This window comes from Eschrichtius robustus, chromosome 8 (assembly GCF_028021215.1).
Source record: "Eschrichtius robustus isolate mEscRob2 chromosome 8, mEscRob2.pri, whole genome shotgun sequence".
Taxonomy (NCBI): Eukaryota; Metazoa; Chordata; class Mammalia; order Artiodactyla; family Eschrichtiidae; genus Eschrichtius; species Eschrichtius robustus.
The window spans coordinates 56739482-56763232 of NC_090831.1; the positions used below are offsets into that span (position 1 = coordinate 56739482).

The window sequence follows — 23751 nt, forward strand, 5'->3', positions numbered from 1 at the left end:
AAAGTTTTGGCTACCTACTGTGTGCTAAAGACTTTAGTTTTGGACATTACATATGGTAAAATCAACCACATAATTTTGAGGATCTGCCAGGAAACTTGAGGTTCAGTGTAAAATGCATAGTGCAAAGTTCTACTTTTCATTCGAACTTTCCATGTAGTTTCGCCTATCAGAGAAAAAAATTGCTCTTGCAGTATTTGATTTTTTTTATGAGATAATTTTTGCATTTGTTTATCCACCATGTTTGGAAAACATTACCCCTTTTTCCTTTCCTTTCTTTCCCTTTCTTTTTCTTTTCCTTCCTCCCTTCTCCTCCCCTCTCCTCTTCAATTTGTTCTTTCTTTTTTTTTATACCAGAAAAGGCTTTTAATTTCTCTAAAAAAAATAAACTTTTTTGAAATAAAATGTCAAGAACTTGAAAGAAATGTATGGCAAAGAAGACAAGTCAAAGGTGAAGGAGGTGTGATTAACAGATGAAGGACGACAAGAAATAAGGTTTAGCATGACTGGAAACTGGAAATGGAAGGTGGGATAGTCTCAGAATGTACTGTTGGGAACTTTGAGTCTGAGAAGGGGTATATGGCAACCTGAGTTATGGGCTATATGGTGTAGCTGTAATGTGCATGAGTAATTATGGCTGGTCAGTCACTCACCAGCTATTTGACCTTGTACGTTACTTACGTCATATTGTTGAGATTCATTTTTGTACTCTATGAAATCTGATTTAACATACCCATTTTTCAGTGTTGTCATAGGGCTCGGAGAAAGCATATATGTAAAGAAGGCTGAAGCTCAGCAATGCCATATCTACAGTTAGTACATATGGATACTTTTACTGGTAATCCATCTGTTTTCATAGTTGCATGGTACTCCAGTGTATTAAAACACCACAGTTTATCCATTCATATGGCAAAGGATATCTTGATTGATTCCCATTTTTTAAAAATATGTAATGAACATTCTTGTATATATCTTCTGATGCACATATGGAAGGTTTTACTAGAACAAATAACTGGAATTGAAATTGCTGGGTACTGGGCTGTAAGCACCTTTCCTAGATAATACCAGATTGATTTCTAAGTGGTTGTACTTACTGACACTTCCACTAGGAGTATATAAAAGCTCCCTTTGCTCCTCATCTTTGCCAATAATTAGTGTTGCCAGATTTTAAAACTTTTGCAAATTTGATGGTTGGTAATTGTATCTCATGTGGTATCATTTAGCATTTCCCTGATTACTGATAAATTTAGCATATTTTAATATACTTAGGGATCATTTGTGTTTACTTTTTATAAGAAATGCTTATTCAGATCTCTTTTCAGATTTTTCTGTAATGTTGTTTTTATTTTGCTTATTAATTTGTAGGAGTCTTCGATGTATTTTAGGATCCAATCCTTTTTTCTTCTTCAGTCGTATGTAACGCAAATATCTTCTCCCAGCTTTTGGCTTGTGTTTTTACCTTTTGTAAACAATGTCCTTTGATATGTAGGATTTCTCTTTTTTTTTTTATGGCTTGCATTTTGTGTTTGTGCTTTGCTTAAGAAATTCTCTATTTCCAGAAAGCATAAAGATAATTCCTTAGACTCTATTTTTAAGTTTTGAAGTTTTGTTTTTCAGTCTTTAAATCTCTTAGAACAGATTTCTGTGTATGATCAATGTAAGTTTTTCAGCATGGACAACCAATTGTACCATCACTGTTTATTGAATAATCTATTTCCACACTGCTCTGCCTGGCTACCTCTGCCATATATTCAGTTTTCATGTGAGGGTGGGTCTATTTCTAGGGGTATTGTGTGTCCTTAGTCTATTTCTGTTCCAAATCCACATTGTCTTACTTAGCACAAATTATAATAAATACTGATACCTGGCGGCACACATAACTTCTATCGTGTTCTTCTTCTGGTTTGTCTTGAATAGCCCTTTGCTTTTCTACATAATTTTTAAAAAGCCTAAGTTACAAACACATATACATAATATGTGATTTTTCTTGAACTGCATTAAATGTATAGAAGGATTTGAGGAGAATTTCCAGTTTTGTGATTTTTAGACTTCCAATCACCAAACAAGGAATGCCTATTTATTGAAGTTTCAACTTACTATTCTTTTTGTTATCCTTGGGATTTTCATTATTACTTTTTTTTATAGGATCACTAATGTATTTCTAGGTTTGCTTGTTGGTATTAATCCAGGATCTGAGGGTTTTTCAATGGAGTAATAATACCTATTTCAGGATATCTAGTCCAGCATCCTATCAGAAGTAGAGGACCTATGCAGAGTGTTTTTATATGCAATTTTCTATTTAAATATGTGGATTACTTTGAGTTTGGTTTCTATGCCAGCCTGTTTATGTATTCTTACAAGAAATATATATATATATATATATACACATATATGCACACATATATATTATATTTACTTTGTAGGTGGAATAATGTTAACCAGTGAAAAAGCCCATTTTTGGTCAGGAGGAATTTCACAAAATACGTCTGAAGGAAATTTGTTTGACGTGGAAGCCCAAAAATCCTCAAAAAATTGCAATATTACAGGTACAAGAATTTATAATTATTGTAATTTTTTCCACCACCACTAATTATTGGAGAACTACCTCTGAAAAGTGCTACAGAAGATTAAAAGAATGGTAAAATCTAAACTTTATCATGGAAATACTTAAACTATCATTAAAAAGATGAGGAAAATAAAATAGTCAAACAACATATAATAAATATTATGAGGAGACAAAAACTATTAAATGAGTGGTATTTTGCAGTAAATATAATGAATTTTGGGGTTAAAGAGATCTCTGTATGTTGGAGTGGGCTAATAAATACAGTATAAAAGAATTGAATAGATTCTCAGAGAAAAAGTAAGTTTTAGGAGAGTTCGATGGAACTGGGTTTGAAGAAAAGTGTAAAAATAAATGCAACATTTATTTTTCAAAACACGTCTTCTGATTTTTAATATATGACACTTAAAGCTCATTTCAATCAATGTATAGTTCTATATATACTAAACAAAAAAGTCTGAAAGCTTACTTGAACTCATTTTTCTTTTTTAGCTTTCATTTTCTCTAAAGCAGCACCAGCTTTACAAAGTCCACAGAATCATTATCAATATTTATTGCAAAATGACCAAGTATAAGTTGCTCTAAACATAAAAAAATTCAAGATTTTTGAGATATATAGAAATTCATTATAGTTGATATATAAGTATTTTAATGTGTTGCTGATCCTTAAAATACCCACTTTCCAAAGTAATGTGTTTCCATTTTGCAGTGGTAATAAGCCTGTTCTTTGCCATTTTAAACTTGAGAAAGCTCAGTGAATTCCTTCAAGTAGTAAATCTAATGGTGGTCTATTTTTTCAATGTTTATTTTCATGAAATGTTCGTTTTTCATGAAAAAATTCAATGTTATTAAAATTTATCAATACGAAGTTATCAGAAAATAATCTAAGAAATGCATGATTGTCTAGTTCAGCATATTATTTTTTAACAAATTATTTTAGCTGTTCACAGACGTATTTGATATTTTTTACATATTGACTATTATCAGAAAAGAAAAACATTAAATGAATAATTTAGATGTAATGAGACCAACCATTCAATGTTTAGAAAAATCTGGATAATTGACCAATTATTCTGTTTGTTCAGAGGTATTCTTTCATGAAAATGAAATATAAAACAAGGCATAAATGTATGTAGTCTGGATCATTTTCAAGAAGATGTGTTAAATGATTATTATCTAAATTGCTAAATATTTATTTGTTTATAAATCATAATGTCTTAAGATAAAGTAATATTAACATATGCTCAAATAATCTGGTAAAACAATTTCTCTTTCCTCACAACATGAAAATTTGACCAAATTTAACATTAATTTTATAGTATTTATTAGACTGGAGATCAAAAAGCAAATAAAAACTCTTGCATTTTTAAGCTATAATAAAAATTAATCTTGGTTATATCTCAGAATGCCACTTCATCTTTGTTTTTCTTTGTTTTTGTTTAAATAACAACCAGACCCAGGTTTGCCTCTCAGTTGGCCCGATGATTTCACACTTCATGGCAATTGTGCTTCCAATGCTACGAATCCATTCTGGAATGAACTGTCTGCATCTAACCCATTTTTGGATGACATAATTCAGCTAAGAAATAACCAGAAGAGAGATAATATTTCCATCTTGAAGGAAGATCCTTTTCTTTTTTTTAGAGAAATAGAAACTGGAAATTCTTTTGGTTCCTCCGGTGATGAACTTGACGTGCATCAGTTGCTTAGGCAGTCTTCCTCAAGGAAATCTGAAAGATCTAAAAGTGTTTCAGAACTTTTGGACATTTTAGATGACACAGCACATGCCCATCAGAATATACATAACTCTGACCAGATCTTAGAACAAGACTTAGAATGGCTTCAAAATGATCGAGAGGCTTATAAAATGGCTTGGTTAAGTCAACCTGGCCCGCTCCTGCCTCGATTTGAATACAATTAATCAGAGTCCTGGATGGGCCCAAACACAAGTTGCAGAGACTACAATAGTTTGCAAATTAAACTACCAGGGAGGGTCAGTACAATTACCTGAATCAGATATCACTGTTCATGTGCCCCAAGGCCATGTAGCTGTGGGAGAATACCAAGAGGTATCTCTAAGGGCTTTTCTAGATCCTCCGCAGATGCTTAACCATGATCTTTCATGCACTGTAAGCCCACTGTCAGAAATCATGTTAGGTAACCATAACACCATGGAAGCCATTTTGCTAGAGATGAAAATTGGAGCTGAAGTGAAAGAGGATCCTTTCAGCCAAGTCATGACAGAAGTGGTGTGTTTTCACAGCCTGGGTAAAGAAGGCCCTTTCAAAGTATTAAACAATTGCTACATTTATAAAGACACCATCCAAGTCAAGCTAGTAGAATTGAGTCAGGCGATGTATCTAGTGGTTGCTGCACAAACTAAAGGTACTCAGTCACCAGCTGCCACCATTTGGGATTATATCCACAAAACCACCTCAGTTGGAATTTATGGGCCCAAATATATCCATCCCAGTTTCACTGTTATTTTCACAGTTTGTGGACATAGTTATATGCCAGGAAGGCTTATAATCTCTGATATTAAGAAGGGTGGGAAACACAACACATCTCCAGTTGTGTTTCAGCTCTGGAGGAAGCATTCCTTCTTACTTGAAAAGCCACAAGATTTAAGTATTTCTGTCTTTTCATGTGATCCTAATTTTGAAGTAAAGGTAGAAGGAAAAGGGAAAGGAATTAAACAAAAGCAGTTGCAATCAGGTCAAGTAGTTCATCAACAATTTTTATTCTCTTTAGTTGACTCCAGAGAAATGCACTTGTTAGTTTTCCATGTTCAGGTGGAGCCTCCCAATGGTAGACCAGTTACACAGTTCTTTATTACTACACCTGATCCAGCCCCAAACCTAAAAAGCCTCTCAAATCTGCCAGGTGATTTGCAGAAGGAGAAGGAAATCAAGTCTGCTCCTTTATTACCAACAGTGCATGTTAAATATCCTACATTTCAAAACAAGAATTTGAACTTTGCCAACTATGGGGTAACCCTGAAGACAGTGCTAAGACAAAGCAAGATTGACTACTTACTTGAATATTTCAAAGGGGACACAATAGCTCTTCTTGGAGAAGGTAAAGTAAAAGCCATTGGACAGTCCAAAGTGAAAGAATGGTATGTGGGAGTCCTGAGAGGTAGGATTGGACTTTTACATTGCAAAAATGTCAAGGTGATTGCAAAGGAACAAGTAATGTCTATGTCAGAGAATGTCTTCACAACCAGGAATCTTCTTGAACAAGTTACCCTGCCTCTTAAAAAACTGACTTACATCTACTCAGTTGTATTGACCTTGGTGTCAGAAAAAGTTTATGATTGGAAAGTTTTAGCTGATGTCCTAGGTTACTCACATCTGGCAGTGGAAGATTTTGATCGAATACAAGCAGACAAAGAATCAGAAAAAGTTTCTTATGTTGTAAATAAGTTAAAGGAAGATTGTCATGCAGATAGAAATACCAGGAAATTTCTTTATGAACTTACTGTGGTGAGTATTGCTTGATCACAGTAATTTATTTACCATAGAGAACTTTATTGGCAATATTTATAAGTAAACATATGAGAGTAGTTAAAAAATTCTCAGCAGTCTCAAGTAAATTGAAGTCACTTTACAGCAAATATAGAGCTTTGCCTACAAGATCATATAACTGGTTTCTTAGATTTGACATTCAATTGTGATTTTCCCAGAAACTGGGCCCCCAAGGATCATCCTTTAATGGAAGATTAAAGATTCTGTTTGTGCTAGAGCATAACAGTTAAGAGATCCCTTCTTTTCGTTTTTCAAATATTTAGATAGCTCTTAAAATATCAGAGAAGCTCCAATTACATGAAAGTAAATAAGAGCAAACTGAAACAAAACTAGTTAACTTGGCCATTGGTATAGGTTCACTTTTTAGTGTTTTTTAGATATATCACTAATGTCTTTAACTTTAGAAATTTAATATTCATTCTCTGTATGCAATGCATCACAATCCAAAAATTATATTGCTAATTCCCTTCTTAATCTTCATGTTTTAATAGGACTCTTAGGATTCTTTTTTTTTTTCAACATAGCGTTCACCCCAGTATAAGGCTCAGCAGAGATCTATAAAAAAGATGAAGAACTATTTTGCCTTAAATGTAGAAATTCAATATTTTATAAAAGTAAAAAAAAAAAAATCAAGAGCATTATTTCTAAAAATGGTTAAAATGTGACTGTATAAATAATAATAATGATATATACCACTTCTCTAGGGTTCTCTATGTGTTTGGCACTGTCCCCAACATTCTATACATGCTCTCTCATTTAACCATTTTAACCACTCTACGGGGTAAGTCTGGTTAGTATCTTCATCTTCAAATAGAGGAAACCGAGTCTTGGGTGGTTGGGCAACTTGCCCAAGTTCTGACAGTTGGTTAGTATCAGAGATGGGATTTGAAACCTTTTTGGTTCCAAAGCCACACGTAAAACCACTATGTCTTCCTGAAACAAAGGTATTAACAATGCATGTATGTGTGTAAAAATATTTGTTTGAGTACGTATGTTGGTGTGTAGTAAATATCACTATAACTGTGCAAAGCTGGTGCTCTGTAAGAGATGTAGATCTTCACATAGATGAGGCAGGTTCATGTAGAGGAGCAAAGTTTTAACCAAAGTGCAAAAGGAGGAGAGAAATTTTTGGAGAGAAATTTATTCTGTGATGTTAACAATAATTTATATAATAAAGAACTATATATATAAAACAATCCCTCTCCTTCTGTTATTTTTATGTTTCTACAGTGATACTGTGAGGGGTGAATTTTTAAAGCCCAATATCTGATTGTTAAATAGGTGGTTTTATGATGGTGTGCTGCATTCTCACTTAACCCAGGCCATTTACAGTCATTGGCTGATCTACCTGGTTGAAGCTGCACATGCATTTTGCAATAGATCATTACCTCTCATAGCTCATGTTCAGCATGGAGCCGTGAAAGTCTGAATTGAAAATTGCTTTCTTGCTTCTCTTAGTGGCAAAAAAGGGTATATTGGCCAAACGATCTGAAAGTTTAAACCTGGTTACACCTGCTGTATGTTGGTGTGTGATAATTGAGTAGCTTTGGTGACTAACTAGACAGTGCTGGTGGAGAGCTCATTCAAGGGAGTAGTTCCTAAAATTTTATACTGTGCCTTAGTGGAGGCTTCAGAATTTCTGAATGGAAAGAGCTAAGGCCTGGCTATCTGACCAGAAGACAATGAAACATATTGTATAGAGGCTACCCCTTGAAACTTTATTTGCATAGTAAGTGTACTTACTTGGTAATTCATTTTTACTTATTGTTTTATGATGATAAAGCTTTTAAGTGCCATTAAATGATAAAGGGCTACCGAACTTTTTTTTTTTTTTTTTTAATTTATTTATTTATGGCTGTGTTGGGTCTTCGTTTCTATGCGAGAGCTTTCTCTAATTGCGGCAAGTGGGGGCCACTCCTCATCATGGTGCGCGGGCCTCTCACCGTCACGGCCTCTCCTGTTGCGGACGGAGCACAGGCTCCATACGCGCAGGCTCAGTCATTGTGGCTCACGGGCCCAGCCGCTCCGCGGCATGTGGGATCCTCCCAGACCAGGGCTCGAACCCGCGTCCCCTGCATTGGCAGGCAGGCTCTCAACCACTGCGCCACCAGGGAAGCCCCCGAACATTTTTATTTGAACAGAAAAGAGATAGATAAATCTAATCTCATACTTTAAAAATATATTCAAGGAGAAAGAGAAACTCATAGACTTGTTTTAAAACATGCATGGTGACTGACAAAGCTCAGATGCTTAATTAAGGAAGAAAGAGTCTGAAGGTTTTCCACTGTGCATTGTTGAAACCTCAGTGTTTTATATTTGATACCTTGAGATTTAAATTTAGCAAAACTACACTGGTGGTGAAGGGAGAGAGTAAATTTTTTTTAAGTCATAAATATTAATAGCTTTGTTCAAGGTTGTCGGAGTGTTTCATTTTTATGCAATACACATGATTCTGGGAAGTTTTAAATCACATTTGGATAAAAAAAAATGGAATAATGTTTACCAGCAACTGTGTGCTCACTCTATAGAAATCCTGTAGCCAGTCCTCTGGTAAGGAAAGTAATTACTGTTTGTATAGTAAATAATCATCCCTGGGTTGATAAATTATTGACTGCTAGAACCTCAGGGTATCTTTGGAAGTGGCTAATTCAACTTCTTCGTTTTGTAATTAAGGATATTAAGAAATATATTAGTTCAGTGGTTTACCCAAGCTCCTATAATTAGTTAATGAGTTAGTCCTAAATCTCCCCTAATTCTGGTCTAGTTGTGGTCTCTGTACTTTGCTTGTTGGATTTGCTTAAAAAGTAAATCAACTCTTTGAATTTTAGAAAATTCAAATATATGTGTGGTGAGAAAAAGGATGCCAGTTTCCAGAATATGTAATGACAAATTTAATTTATAGAAAAAAGCTCAAATTAGTTGCTTTTAATTATGACATGCAATTGTTGCTGCAGGCTCTGCTGAAGATTGATTGCCAGGGGTTAGTAGCACATCTCGTCCAAGAGGCTGCTATTCTGACTTCAGCTGTCAGGCTTGGAAAAGGCTGGAGGAAACTAGCTGAAAAGTTAGTACGACTCACAAAGCAACAAATGGAGGCATATGAAATTCCTCACCAAGGAAAAGCTGGAGATGTTGCTGTAGAGGTAAGATTTCTATTTGTCTAAATAGTAAAAAACTGCAGACCAGGTAAATCAAATGCAATCAAGAGTGCCCTGCATACGTGGATTGATTGAGTGTCCTAGAGGATCCACTAGCTGAAGTCACTGCCCCTATAACCATTGATATTATCTGAAATATACACACATCACTCTTTAAAGGTATTAAGAACCTTTAAGATATACTGATGTTTCTCCTATTGGATTGCATATCTCCATGGCCTTTTGTCAAATAAATTGACCAAATTAAATAGGCAGTTAGTATGTAGGGCTATAGTAACTTGAGGCAGAGAACAGATGAACTTTGAAGGGAAGAGTTGGAGCCCAGTCATGACAAGGAAAAAGGACATAATAATTAGTATTTATCAGCCTCAGGCACAGACTTAGTCATTAGTGGTAAATAATGTTTGGTGACAAAAAGCATTAAGAGAGTAGGTGGTGTGGGGTTCATTGGTAATGATAGCTAGAGATATCTACGAGCATTATCTCCTTTACAATTTTGCATACAATAACTATAGACATCAAATACAGAATGACAGCATGTAGAACAAAGTAAATATTTAAAATGCAAATTTTTTATTAATATTAAAACAAAGGTATACTATTAGGTGTAAGTTAGATAAATATTTTCTCTATTTAATACCATAAAGAAATGTGAGTCAGTTTTTATTGACTTAAATAAAAATATTCCAGGGATGAGCGCATATAAAATGTTCTGTATCTTTCTCTCACATGAGTGTAAACATTTTCAAGATATTTCAGTTAAGGAAAGATTATCTCTCTAGTTAGATGATGACTTGATAGGAGGCAAAAGCTGTATTATCTACTTCCTTTTTGAGCATAGAACTGGGTATTAATTTCTTGAGAAAATTTTCTTACTTTGAAATAACTATGTCAGCTGGGTGTGCAGGACAAGACAACCTTTTCCATGAAGGGTCAAGAGTCAAATCAAGTTTGACTTGATTTGAATTCTAGCAGCTACAGTGGAAGTCTCAGCAGGCTGGCTTCTGGTTTCCTGAAACCTGACTCTCTAAACAAGATTCTTTAGCCACAACTAGCCAAAGGCTGAAGCCATATTTCCTCTGCATAGGTTACATTTATCTCTATATACTAAGAAGGGCGTTACAACCTACAGATCAGTTTTTACTGAGTGAGCTAAAAATGAGAAATCTTTAAGAAATAAAAAAGGAACAGTACTGTGCGTGATATGCTACTCTGATATTTTAGTTAACTGACTAGAAAATTGTGTAATTGAGATACCACTACATACCTATTAGAGTGGCCAAAATCCAGAACACTGACCACACCAAATACTGTTGAGGATATGGAGTAACAGGAACCCTCACTCATCACTGGTGGGAATATACAATCACTTTGGAGCACCTTGGCTGTTTCTGGCAAATGAAACATACTCTTGGTATATGATCCATCAGTCATGCTCCTTGGTATTTATCCAAAGGAATTAAAAACTTTTGTCCACACAAAAACCTGCACATGAATGTTTATAGCAACTTTATTCGTAATTACTAAACCTGGAAGAAACCAAGAGGTCCTTCAGTAGGTGAATGGATAAATAAGCTGTGGTACAATGGAATATTGTGTGACAATGGAATATTATTCAGCACTAAAAAGAAATGAGCTATGAAGCCATGAAAAGACATGGAGGAACCTTAAGAGCACATTACTAAGCAAAAGAACCCAATCTGAAAAGGCTATATACTGTACGAGTCCAAATATATGACCTTCTGGAAAAGTCAAAACTATGGAGACAGTGAAAAGATCAGCAGTTGTCAGGGGTTGGGAGGGAAGGATAAATAAGCAGAGCACAGAGCATTTTTAGGGCACTGAAAATACTCAATATGATACCATAATGATGGATACATAACATTTTATATTTGTTTAAACCCATAGAATGTATAACACTGGGAGTCAACCCTAAAGTAAACTATGGACTTTGAGTGATTATGATATATTAGTGTAGATTCATCAGTTGTACCAAATATACCACTATGGTGAAGGATGTTGATAATGGGGAGGCTGTGCATGTGGGGGGCAGGGCATAAACGGGAAATCTCTATACCTTCCTCTCAATTTTGCTGTGAACCTAAAATGGCTCTAAAAAAAAATCTTTTAAAAAACGTTGTCTAATTGAAATCAGGACTTATTTTTTTCTTAATAAGCTCTGTTTTTAAAAAGGTTTTATTTAGAGTTGTTTATCGAAGTGTTATTTATCAAAGAGTTTTTTGTTAAGTATCCAACTTCTCTCTGATTGTGGTTGTTTACAGTTTGTCCTCCCCCAAGTCTTCACGGAGGCCAACAAACATGCTACTTTTCCTTTATTTACTTTTGCACAGCCCAAATCACAAATGACTAAGTCTACGCCTGAGGCTGATAAACACTCAGAAGCAGAAAGGAAAGCCCCTATGTGTCTTTCTAGGGGCTATTGTTCAATTTATTGGGATTAACACTAACAATCATCACTTTGATGCATATTGTTAAATGTTTAGAAAATAATTCATGGCATATTGGCCTGAAGCTATTCCAAATAATCTATGAGAATCTTTACCTTTTAGGCCATGTAAAGTAAAGGGTAAATGTATACTGATTTCCATCTCTCTGAAAAAAAAATAGTTGTACAGTATTTTTCTCCTAGGAAGGAGATGATTCTTAAATATGATCAATTTACAAGTTAAGCAGTTGATTTCAAAACATACTTATATTAGTTCTGGGTAGGGTGTACAGAGGGAGGGAATTGAAATTGGGGCAGGGAGATAACAAGTTCTTGTGGTTCCCATGCTGCTTTTATTTCCTTTATCTCACTTCCTCAGTGGGCACACATTTAGAGAATTTCCTCCTATGTGTGCCAATGTCTACAGTCAGGTTCTTTTCACTCACTTTCCTTGCTTTTCAACTTCTCCCTTTTTCCTTTGTTCTATTTTTATTTTTTCTAATAGTTATCTGGCACTTACTCTGTGCCAGGCACTATTCCAGTAACATTTCAAAAATTAACTTATTTAATCCTTTCAACAAAAACTTGTGGGGCAGATACTCATGATATCTAAGCTGTAGGGAGGCTAAGTAACTTGCTCAACCATGCATAGCTAGGAGGTCATGGAACCAGGTTTGGAGCACAAACCTTGACTTTGGGGTCCTTGCACTTTAACCATTATACTCTGACCATCCAGTCCAAATCCAATATAGTGGCTGAGTGGCAGAGCTGGGAGTTACGGTTAGGATGGGGAGTTTAAGCAACTCATTTCACTTTTTCTTTTTTCTTTTTTCAAGCTATGATAGGGTACTATCAAAATTGGCCTCAACATCTTCATCAAGCCTCAGCCAATTAAAGAATGGATTATTAGTAGTATGTCAGATTTTTCTTCAGTACTTTTGACCACTTCTTATTCTTTTCTTTTTTTAAAAAAATTTTTGAATTTTATTTTATTTATTTTTTTATACAGCAGGTCCTTATTAGTCATCAATTTTATACACATCAGTGTATACATGTCAATCCCAATCGCCCAATTCATCACACCACCACCACCACCACCCCCCGCCACTTTCCCTTATTCTTTTCTAAGATGAAAAAAAGCCTCTCTCTGGAGACTTCTGAGACGCTTTTAAATTAACCGTCTCCCTAAGTAAAATTTTAAGAAAACTTACTCAGCTTTTCTGATGGCATTGTAATTCCTACGTGAAAGCAAAATTATAAAACTTGGAATATGATTATAAGCAAAACATGTTTTTCAGAGTATTTCTTTTGGGAAAAAAATCTATTTATGCTTATACAAAGATGTTTAACTCTTGCCAAGATTTTCCTGTGAAAGTTAGTAAAAATTCATTGGAATTTTTCTGAGCTTTAATTTTAAAAAAATAGATATCAATAAAATATTAGAAAAATAGCCCATTTTAAAAACAGTTGTATTTTACAAGTGGAAATGCTGGGGATTTCAGGACCAAGATATTCACAGTCCTAAATTAGGTACTCTTTACTTAACCTTCTGGAGATTATTACCATATATGATAATAACTTCCCTAACAACTCTCTCACCTTGGTTCCCTGCCTAACGATAAAGATTATGCTCTTTCCCTCTTATTCAATATGGACATTTATTCACTAAGGACACTAAAGTTTCACTTCCCCTTTTAAATTACCTACTACCAATGCCCACTGGGCTCCAATAAACCTGTTGAGGCTGATTTCTTATTTGACTTATCAGAATGGGCCATCTTCCCTATGAAAGCCCAATGAAGTGGACATTCCTAATTGTAATATTTTTTCATCTCAGAAACCGCTCACCTATGGACAGCTGTAACCAGCAAGATATATTTATGTCTTCTTGCCATCTGTACTTAATCAGTGAGGATCTAATTCTCTGTTCTATCTTCTAGCTACAATCTTTTCCCTCCTCATTCTCTATAACTGACAGCTGTAGTGTTCAGAGCACTTTATTCTAAGTCTAGATTAAAAATGGGAAAGTAGGTAATCCTCAAACAGCTAATTTTATTAGTACTTTTATAGGTGAATAAAAATTCTATATGGAGTTCTTCCTACTTTTTTAGAATCTTGCCTCTGTATCCTTGCTTTCAGTATTAAATTAATCCATACAATTAACATGTTTTCTGGGATTATCAGTTCTCAGCATTATCAGTTCTCAGCATCCCTAGGAGCTACAACAAACACAAACAGAATGAAAAATATGATTTTTTTTCTCTAAAGCCAAGTTTCATTTGGCATGGGAATTGGGATAAACTGTTAATATTTGAATTGTTATATTTTAAAGAAGTATATGATTAGATGCTGAAATAAGTAAATATAACTAATAATGAGGATAATAGTTGTTGCAATTTATTGCATATTTACTGTGTGTCATCTAATCATTATGATCATTTTCTTTGCAATATCTCATTTACTTTAACAAAGTTTGTAAGCAAGACGTTAGAACCATCCTCTTTTTACAGATATGCAAACTGAGAGTGAATGCATTTGTGTAAGCTATTCAGAATTACATGGTTGTTAAGTGACAGAACTAGGATTTAAATCCAGGTTTGTTTTACACACAGTTATTCTCTTGCTCTGCTGATGATAAATCCTTTCAGAGTTAACTAAATGAAAGAAGATCAAAGAGGCAGGAGCTGTCAGAGGGCACATCCTAGTCCTGAAGGATGGGTAACATTTGAATAATTGGAGAGGACTAGAAGGGGATTTCAGTGCTTCTGGATACAATGACTTCTAGAGACCACTGAGGAGAATATGTGGGCTTGAGGAGAGAGTGCATCTTATTAATTATGGGGAGACATGGTTGGATATATGTATTTTGGAGAGTCTTGAATGACTGCCCGAGCAGAGGTTAAGATTCCTTGTCTGGATTTCTGTTCCAGCTCTACCATCTATTAGCCCTAAGACCTTGGACAAGTCATTTGACTTTTTTTAGGAATCTTTTTTTTCTTTTGTAAAAAAATCATTTTTTTTGCAAAATGATAGTAATAATACTATCGTATTCATCAGATGTTTGGAGGATTAAGTGAGATAATATATGTGAAATATTTGGGAAAATGCTTTGCACATTGTAATAGCTAAATATATGTTATTATTATTTATTTTGTCTAAGAGGAAGAGGTGAATTTGACAACTGTGTGACACTGAGTGATTTTGGAAAAGGGAGTAAAGCATACTAATTTTTTAGTAATATAGTGGAGAGTAACTATAGAAAGAATGTAGGTAAGGGGAAAGTCAGCAGTGATTTTAAGCCTTCTCTTCTGAGAAACTGGCAGAATGGTAATGCATGGAAAAAACGAGAAAAAAAATCCTGGCTGACCAGCTTTTTCTTACTGGCTTAACAACATTTAATTTTCCTTGGAAAATATCTCTTGCAAAAGGTAAAAGGAATGTCCTTCAAGTCTTATGGTTTTCTGATTTTCCGACTCACACTGCAATGCCTGGATTCTGCTTACAGGGATGTGGCATTGTCTGGTTCTGTATCTGGGCCTGGCTCAGTTCTAGCCTTAGTACTTAAATCTATGATTTGCTGTTCTTTTACAGTAAGAAGTATATTTATAATTTCTTAAAAAAGGGGAGAGTATTACATGGAAATTCATCTACCATTGGTAAAATGTATAGAATAATTTCTCAAATCTTCATTGTTTATATTAAAGATCTGGCACAGTGACATAATATTTAGATTATCATTGTTTATTTTGTACAGTACTGTAATGCTTTGTGCTATAATCTTTAATTCCGAAAACATACTCCATTTTTTGAGATGATGGAATAAAGAAAAAAAGATATCACAGTGTAATACATGGGGTAACACATTGTATTCCTATGATCTTTGGTTTAATTCTGCATTATATATCTGATTACCACACTGAAAATCAAACAGAAGTAATAATCATATTAGGTTAAATATTACAAAGGTATTTAAAAATGTATTTAGAGACACTAATATTTGAATTCGATTTTAGATTTTTCTTTATTAAGGTTTATTGTTAGGGATCACAAACAATAGGAAATTTCAGAAAACCAAAGCACAGCTAATTATAAGACTTAAATTAGCATTTATTAAAACTGTTTACTACTGAAATAAATTTGTTGCAATACAATAGTGAGATGGCCTCGGATTTATAACCAGGTGACCTGTATTCTCTTCCTAATTAAGAATTGGTTGGAATAGCTTAGCCAGCTGGTTCTCCTAAGATGTTAGACTATTTTGATGCAGTAGTAAGGAATGGGTCCTCTGTCTTCCTGTGGCTCATGCTTAACCCCTGAAGTTTCGAGTGGTTATTTCTAGAGCAAACACAGCTGGCTGTGCCCAAAGAGACTTTTCCAAGAAAATCTTAGGTCAAGTTTTAACCAAGTTCAAGTACCGTCTCCTTTCTAAGGAAGTAAGGACCCCAGATATGTTAGTTTCCCTTCTTTTCTAAAGATAACGGCAACCTCATTTCAATAATGTTTATGTAGTTACCAATTACAGGTGATGGAAGGCCCACCTCGATATTGTAAATGATGCACTGAAGATAAAATGCATATAATAATCATTAATGAGACAAATTTGCCTTGATACTTCTTCAGATAATTGTACTTAAAATAAAACGTTGCTCCAATAGTTTTATGAGGAAACTAGGTGGATTATTAATCCTTTAATGTGGCAAAATGTAATTATCCAAAGGTAGTTAAAGCCACTTGCATTCTTTATACTATTCATATTTTATGAGCTAAAAAAAGACATAGAATGCTTTGCTCAAATCTGAGTTGCTTTTGTTCATGTTGCATTTCGTTATCTAGTGAGTCTGATTGGCTTTTGGAAACAAGCACTCTAAATTTGGAAAACTTTTTTTTTTTAAATCTCTATTCCATTTCATTTCTTTTGGCATCCCACTTATTACTTTTTCATTGCTCCTTTACCTTCTTATTTGTCCTCTAGTATCTGGAAGATAAACCAAAGACATATTCCTACTACACAAATTCTGGGAGCTTAGAAACTGCTCAGCTTTGGTAGATTAAATGCCTACTGACGCTGCTGCCCTTTATATAAAGAGATCAAAGCACATAGATGAGAAATTAATAACTCTCCGCTTTTATTAGCCTCATGCTTCTTATTCAAAGATGAACCCATAAACACCATGAACTTAACATCAAAAAGCTAAGAGTAAATGGGCAAGAATGATGCCTGTGTGTCAAATATTTGTGATAAAGATAAGAAGGCTGATGGAAGTTGTTTTGTGATCAGGAGTAATTCAAGAAAAACAAACCCTGAAGAGCATGCTTTCCTTTTGATTAGTCAAAGCATTAGTGCAGCGTTTCTGCGTATCTTCCATTAAAGCATAACACTGAGCAAGAGAGGAAGAACTATTTTTAGACCACTGAATAGGTATAAAATAACGTAAACCTGGAAGAGATCTTGGCAGTCCACAACTCATTTCCAGTTTTAGAGAACTTAACTTAGATCATTCCGGAAAGAAAATTGTTTATTTTACTCATTCAAACTTTTCCGGAGAAAACGATTTCATTTTCTCTTTAATTTATTACAAAGTTTAGAATCCTTTGTGGCCTTAATGTGTATGTATATTTGGACATAATTTCATAAAGTCTGTAGTTAATTAATGTATGGAAGTTACCTTTTGTGCCTTTGCCTGTGATAACATATGTTCACTTGCTGAGTACGAAAATAGAATGATCTTAGAAAATAAAAAAATGCTGAAGAAAAATGTAAGTATTTCAGAACTTGAGTCCAGATGTCATATATCTATACCACAAAGGATGACAAACAACTGATTAGACTGTTGCATTGATGAAAGCTGGACTTCTATCAGGCTTTGTTAAGGCAATCTCAGTATAGAAAAAGTTGTATTTACTCTGCCTGGCAGAGATTTGCTTATTGAGGGAAAACATAGTTCTTAATATTTTTCATCAGTGTATCAAGCGCATAACTACAACATACGCTTTTGAACCCTTTCCTTCTCTATTTTTCTTGATACTTGCCCCCTTAGTTACATGCCCCAACTCCATAAATATTTCAATGTTTGTCTGTGTTTATGTATTTTCTGTCTAAAGAAAGTTAACTTTTCTCCTTGAGTATGTTACGTTTGCTACCTCTCTAGTCCTCAACAACCCTAAATTCTCCATCTGGCTAAGTTAGGATTCAAACCAAACTCTCCTTTCAATTAATATTACTTTATACAGACTTTTTCCTTTTAAACATACTTTCATTTTCCACTGCTTCTACTTCTAGCTTTGTCTCTCTTCCTTTAACTTCCAAATTCCAGACATGACCCATTTGTTCTGTGGCTTCCAGTTCCTTGGCACCTGCTCATACCTGCAGTCTGCCTTCCACCACTCTCTTGAAACTGCCTCCTCCAAGGTTACCAAAGTCCTATCAATTGCCCAAATCCTGAATTTTCTCAGTTTTCTTTCATGTTTCCACATCACTTGATGTTCGAGGTAGCAGAAGAAGTAACAGAAAAGAGATGTCCTCAGTGAGTGCCATGCTGGTAGATGTTTTACAAGTTCTTCAAGGGAGGAAAAGCCCTAACTTATAGCTTTTGCCCATTTCCTTGGTGTAAAAACTCCCAACATGGATGATTTTAATCTTACAATGTGATGTCACTGAACATGGAATTGGGAGGCTATATGAACAATAGGCTGGTGTGAGCCAGCTCCAGCAAACCACTGAATGTCCTTTGGGGGATACTATCAGCCCTTAACTTTCGCAACATGAAGCAATCTGCTTCATTTTCTATTACTCTGACACCAGCTTCTCTCCATCCTTTTATTGCTTCTCTTTCTTAGTTGTGGTCCCTAACTGTAGACTTAATTAAAGGTTAAATTTTTCATCCCTTTTTTTTCCTCCTTGGCATTTTCCTCTACTCTCATGCTTTTCACCATCATTTTAGCACGAGGGACGCTAAACCCTTGCCTGCTCCCTGGAGATCATCTCTCTATTTCAATTTCTTATTGGAAATAAGAGAGAGCCCCTTTTTACTTCAAACTCAGTAAGGCTAAAATCCGACTGCTTATCTTTCCCTCACCCAAAAAGTATCCACTTTCCACCATATCCTATTGAAAAGCATTAAATGCAAACAATATGCCAGACACTTCATGAGGTACTTTGGACACAGACATGGAGATTATTATCCATCTTTTATAGATTAAAAAATTCAAAGCTCAGATAAGTTGATAAATTTACTCTGACCCATCCAATACCCAATGGAAATCAGATGTGAACCCAGGATTCTGAAATCAAAACTCATCTTTCTTTCTGTTACACCATAGTGCTTCTCAGTTGATGGAACTATCCTTTTTTTTCTTACACTGAATTAGAATGTGCAAGTAATTTTTGAGTTTTTCTTAATCATTATTGACTATCAAACCCTGTCTATTCATACACTGGGCCAGTGTTTGTGCAAGTATCTATCTCCCTTCCATGCTTTAAAGTTTCTAAAAACAAGAGCCCTGCTATATATCAACGTTTTATTCCTTTTTGTAACAACATTCCTTATAGCAGTAACTCAGTAATTTTGATTTAATAAGTGAAATAATTAATTAATGAACAACAACGTATTTCAAATATTTTCACTGTATGTGTACTACAGTGGTGTTTCTCTGTCATCTGTATTGAGAGCCACCAATGATGTTATATATAGCAGAACAAATTTTGCGCTGAAGGAATATTCAGGCTAAATTTGCTGCAAAGAGGAGCAAAAATGGGATGCAAAATGTGCTCATATTTTAGTATAAATCATGCAGTTTACCATTGCCATAGTATTTTTAGCCCAAAGCCACTGTACCTATTTCTAGGTAGCTTATGGTTTAGACTCCAGGGGATCTCCAATGAGTGTAGGGCAATATGCCTCCTTGTATTTCTGACTAATACAGAGGACTCCTGGAAAGTCTTTTTACACTTTCAGAGGTCCTAATTAGGGTCCAGGACTCAGCAATCTTTCCACATTTCTCTGAATTGCAAGAGCTGACCATACTGTTCTGCTATCAGTACAAATTGCCAAACTTGAGGAGATTATGTGGCCCTCTGCCTAAGTAAGTGGGTAAATGTATCATTGGACTTCTGAATCTGTAGTTTCTAATTCCCATATCACCTTGGTGTATTTCCTGCTTCTGACAGCAGCAAGGGGCTGCTTCCTGACTGAGTATGCCTCAGGCCTTTTCTATACATAGCTATGCACTGTGCTGCAGCAAGATATGTGATGCAGAGCTTTTCTACCCAGAAAAGTTAGTGAAGGTGTGTACTTTGAATCTGCACTGTAGTGCACAACCTGTAAATTACCCATTTGCAATTCTTAAGAGACATCTGTTTTCTGTGATACTGTGGCATTATCTTGGTACTGAAATGCTCTCAGTTGCTGTTTATCATAAAATATCTTCAAATACATCTTTTTATCAGACTCAGTCAGTAAGGGGCTTAGAATAAAGTCTTAGAAGACTTTAGCTATAAACACTATTATTTTAAACAATATATAACAAGTTGAAAAATAATGTAACAGCTAGTTGAACATCAGGGAATTTTAAATGAATGCAACATAGAATACAGGTCTCAAAGCTTTTACAGTGGGTCACAGGATTATTCCCACTACAGAATAATCTACTCATTTAGTGCTTTTTTGCATCTTAGCAGTGATAGGCAAGATTGAATCTGCCAAAAAGGCTCTATTAATATGTCTCAACTCATCTTCCATTGCAGAGTATTAGTGGGACTTACTCTTTGGAAGGTTTGGTTTCAATGTGAATATTCAGAAAAATAGATGAGAGAACACCTCATTCACAGTTCTTTATAAATCAGCTTGGTGAGTATAAAGCTTATATACAGAAATATGGGATGATTTCTGTTGCTGCATTATGACCACATAGATAGGGTTTAACTTTGATAATTATCTTCCATTCAATACCTTGAAGACTCGAGCGTTGTCTAGAGAGGTGAAAATATGGGTGTTCATGGCTCCCCAGGAATGCTAATTGGATAAATAACATCAAATTATCCTTTGAGCCTGATGCATAGCCTTTCATATAGATTGAATTGAAACATAACAGAACTCCTTATTTAGGTCTTTCATTCTTTTAACTTCAATTGTAGGGTATATGGGGATATCAGTGGAAGGTGAAGGATTATATCCCAAGACCCTTTATCATGTGATATTACTGTTAATTGAGGCTCTGTTTTAAGAGGGCAACTCTGTATAATATGTAGCTAACGATCTGTGTTCCTTCACTTTGAAAGTGATAAAATCACAAATGAATTAGTTTAGGGAACCCAAATAAGTAGCAAGTAACAAAGTTTATATTCCAAATATTCCAATTACAAGAGCAGAGATCATTTTGTTGTTTTCCTAGAGAAAATGTATTTTAACCTGGGTGTGTGTCTGTGTGTGTGTGTATTCCACAATTTGTCTTATTTGGTCGGCCTTTGTCTCTATTCTCTCTGAGCCTGGTTGCCTTGGTTACCATTACATACACCCTTGTATGTGAGGTTCCTCTTTGGCGTACATTTATTTCTATGGAAACAATGAGGTCATTGGTATGGGTAGGTGCTTAGGGAAAGCATAATAAGTATTGAATATCCATCTTTCTTTTGGTCATTAAAATGTATCATTAAATTATTTTTAATTAGAGAATTATATTTTTGCTTTCCTTTTGACTTGATCATGAAGCTACATTTTTCCTTGTTTATAGACTCGCTCAAATAAAATGACTTAAATCATTAGATATACTGTATAGTTCCTTCTTGTTATATGTGGTATGGTAAAGATCACCACAGACACATAACAATAAAAGAGTTATTATTTTAACCTTAAAAGTCTGTCAGAGAGCAAAAAGTTTATCGCAATAACATCTGTTACAATCAAAAAATTGCACAAGGAATTTTGTATTCCTATGAAGACAATGAACAATGTTTAGATCATGAATCAAGAAAATAAAAAGCCCTACTTCTGGTCATTATTTTTTAAATCTTGAGGTTTAGAAACACAGGAATATAACAGAGGAGTGATAGTTATTAAAACATGTTTTCTGTGACATTAAATAAGTATATATGTAATTGGTATTCCATTTTCTTTTTAAGTTTTAAGAGGCTTTTAAACCTTTTTTTAAAGCATCTATTTTCCTCTCTGATTTATTTCCAAACTACTCCAGTTTAATTTTTTTTTCTTTATAGATGATGTGGAAACCTGCCTGTGATTTTCTCTATACTTGGAGTGCTCACTATGGAAACAGTTACAGAGATGTGTTACAAGACCTTCAATCAGCTTTGGACAGAATGAAAAACCCTGTGACCAAACAATGGCGAGACTTAACTGGAGCTCTAATACTAGTAAATTCTTTAGAGGTTTTGAGAGCAACTGCATTCTCCACTTCTGAGGAAGTATAGAATTGAAGGGTATGTTTTGGAGGAGGGAGTAGGGGGAGAAAGGAAAATAAAGGGGTGTGTGTGTGTGTGAAAGAGAAAGAAACTCCGAAAAGTATTACTTTTTTTCATGTTTGAAAAAATATTTTTTCCTGGTGAAAGCACAGCCTAACACAAAATCCAAGGATGGGTTTTATAATCAAATATGCATTTTTATATATGTTTCAAATGCAAACATTAAGCTGCTTTGTTGCTGAGAAGGGAAAGAAAAGCCCTCTCTCCCTTTCAAAGTTACTTTTAATTTCTTTTAGTTAAAACAAATGACGGCTAGCATAGTTACATCACACAGATACCCAGATAATCTAGAGACTCTCAGTGTGAACACTGGAGTTTTGCCAGCAGACAGGTAGGGAGAGAGGAGAAGCAAACAATACTCTGTGGCCAGGGACAGGGCTACAGGCTTTCTATGCCTGATCGCTTTTATTTCTCAGTGGTGTTTGCCAGCATTGAAGCATGAACAACATGTTGTTTTTCATGTGAAGAAACTAAGGACTGGAGAGAATGCTCAGGGCTCTACAGCCAGTGTGAAGGAGGTTTTCTGTTTGCAGAACTTGGTTCTAGATTTTTAAGAAAACATAAGACATAGGAATACAGTTTAAAAAAATCAAAATGCATATTAAAACTTATAGGGAAATGGTAATGATTTCATTTTCATTGGAGCTCACTGCTCTTTTGTACCATCTCTTGAAAGACTGCCAGAAGGAACATATGATTTATCAGAAATCTGTTGTCTGTACCCACCAACTGGCGTTTTCACCACCTTCTGCCAGCATCTTGAGACCTAGCTAATCCTGCCTAACTTTTGGACTTTTTCTTCAGGATCATAGTGCAGAGTAGTTCTTTAACTCTCAAAGATTTTTAAAAACAAGGGTTATTTTTTAAAAACCTGATTTATCACTGCTGAGTGCAGTAGTCTTAACCACCAAAACCACTGATATCTGTGTATGTGCATGCTCATGTGTTCATGTAAACACGTGTGTGTGTGTTTGTGTGCACCAGAATGTCTTCTAAAGCTTTTGGAAGACAAAGATGATATAGAAATTCAGGCCAGTATAAATGCTAACTGTTGGAGAGTTGATAAAGAGATGGTCTGTGCTTACTCCTATGTTCAATCCTCTGCCGCGTGCCAATGTTTATGTGTTTTAGATAGTCATTCATTTATTGGCATTCAGTTGACAGATGGAGTGTGTGTACCTACTCTGTGGCAGACACATAGATGTTTGAGGTTAATAATGGGGAAAAAACAGCATGATCGTTGACTTCAATTCTGCTGAAGTGATAGAGACAATAATAAAAAAATACACAGTTAAATCTAAAATGGCATCTGCAATACCAGCTGCAATGGAAAGGCTGGGAAGCTAAGAGATATAGATATTGGGGGACATCATATAGATCAGGGAGATCAGATAAGTTTTCCCTGGTAAAGAAATGATGAGCCTGAAGGAAGATTAGACACTGCTTCTGGTCTGGGGAGGTTGGAAGAGGCAGTTCCTCAATGCACTGAAGCCCTCAGGCAGGAGGAGAGCTCAGGAGATGCAGGGAGCCAGGATGAAGGGCTGGAAAGGGTGAAGGAGTGAAGGAAGGAAAGCCATATCCTCAAA

At 35.1% G+C, this 23751-nt stretch overlaps 1 protein-coding gene across 1 annotated transcript; it reads left to right on the forward strand.

Annotated features, from left to right (window-relative positions):
• The first annotated feature begins 2428 nt into the window (after positions 1-2428).
• Positions 2429-22114, forward strand: MACC1 (MET transcriptional regulator MACC1). The gene is given in 5 exon segments (XM_068550348.1): positions 2429-2543; positions 4015-4444; positions 4446-6045; positions 9042-9230; positions 21902-22114. Coding segments are annotated over 5 exon segments (2547 nt in total).
• Positions 22115-23751: the final 1637 nt, after the last annotated feature.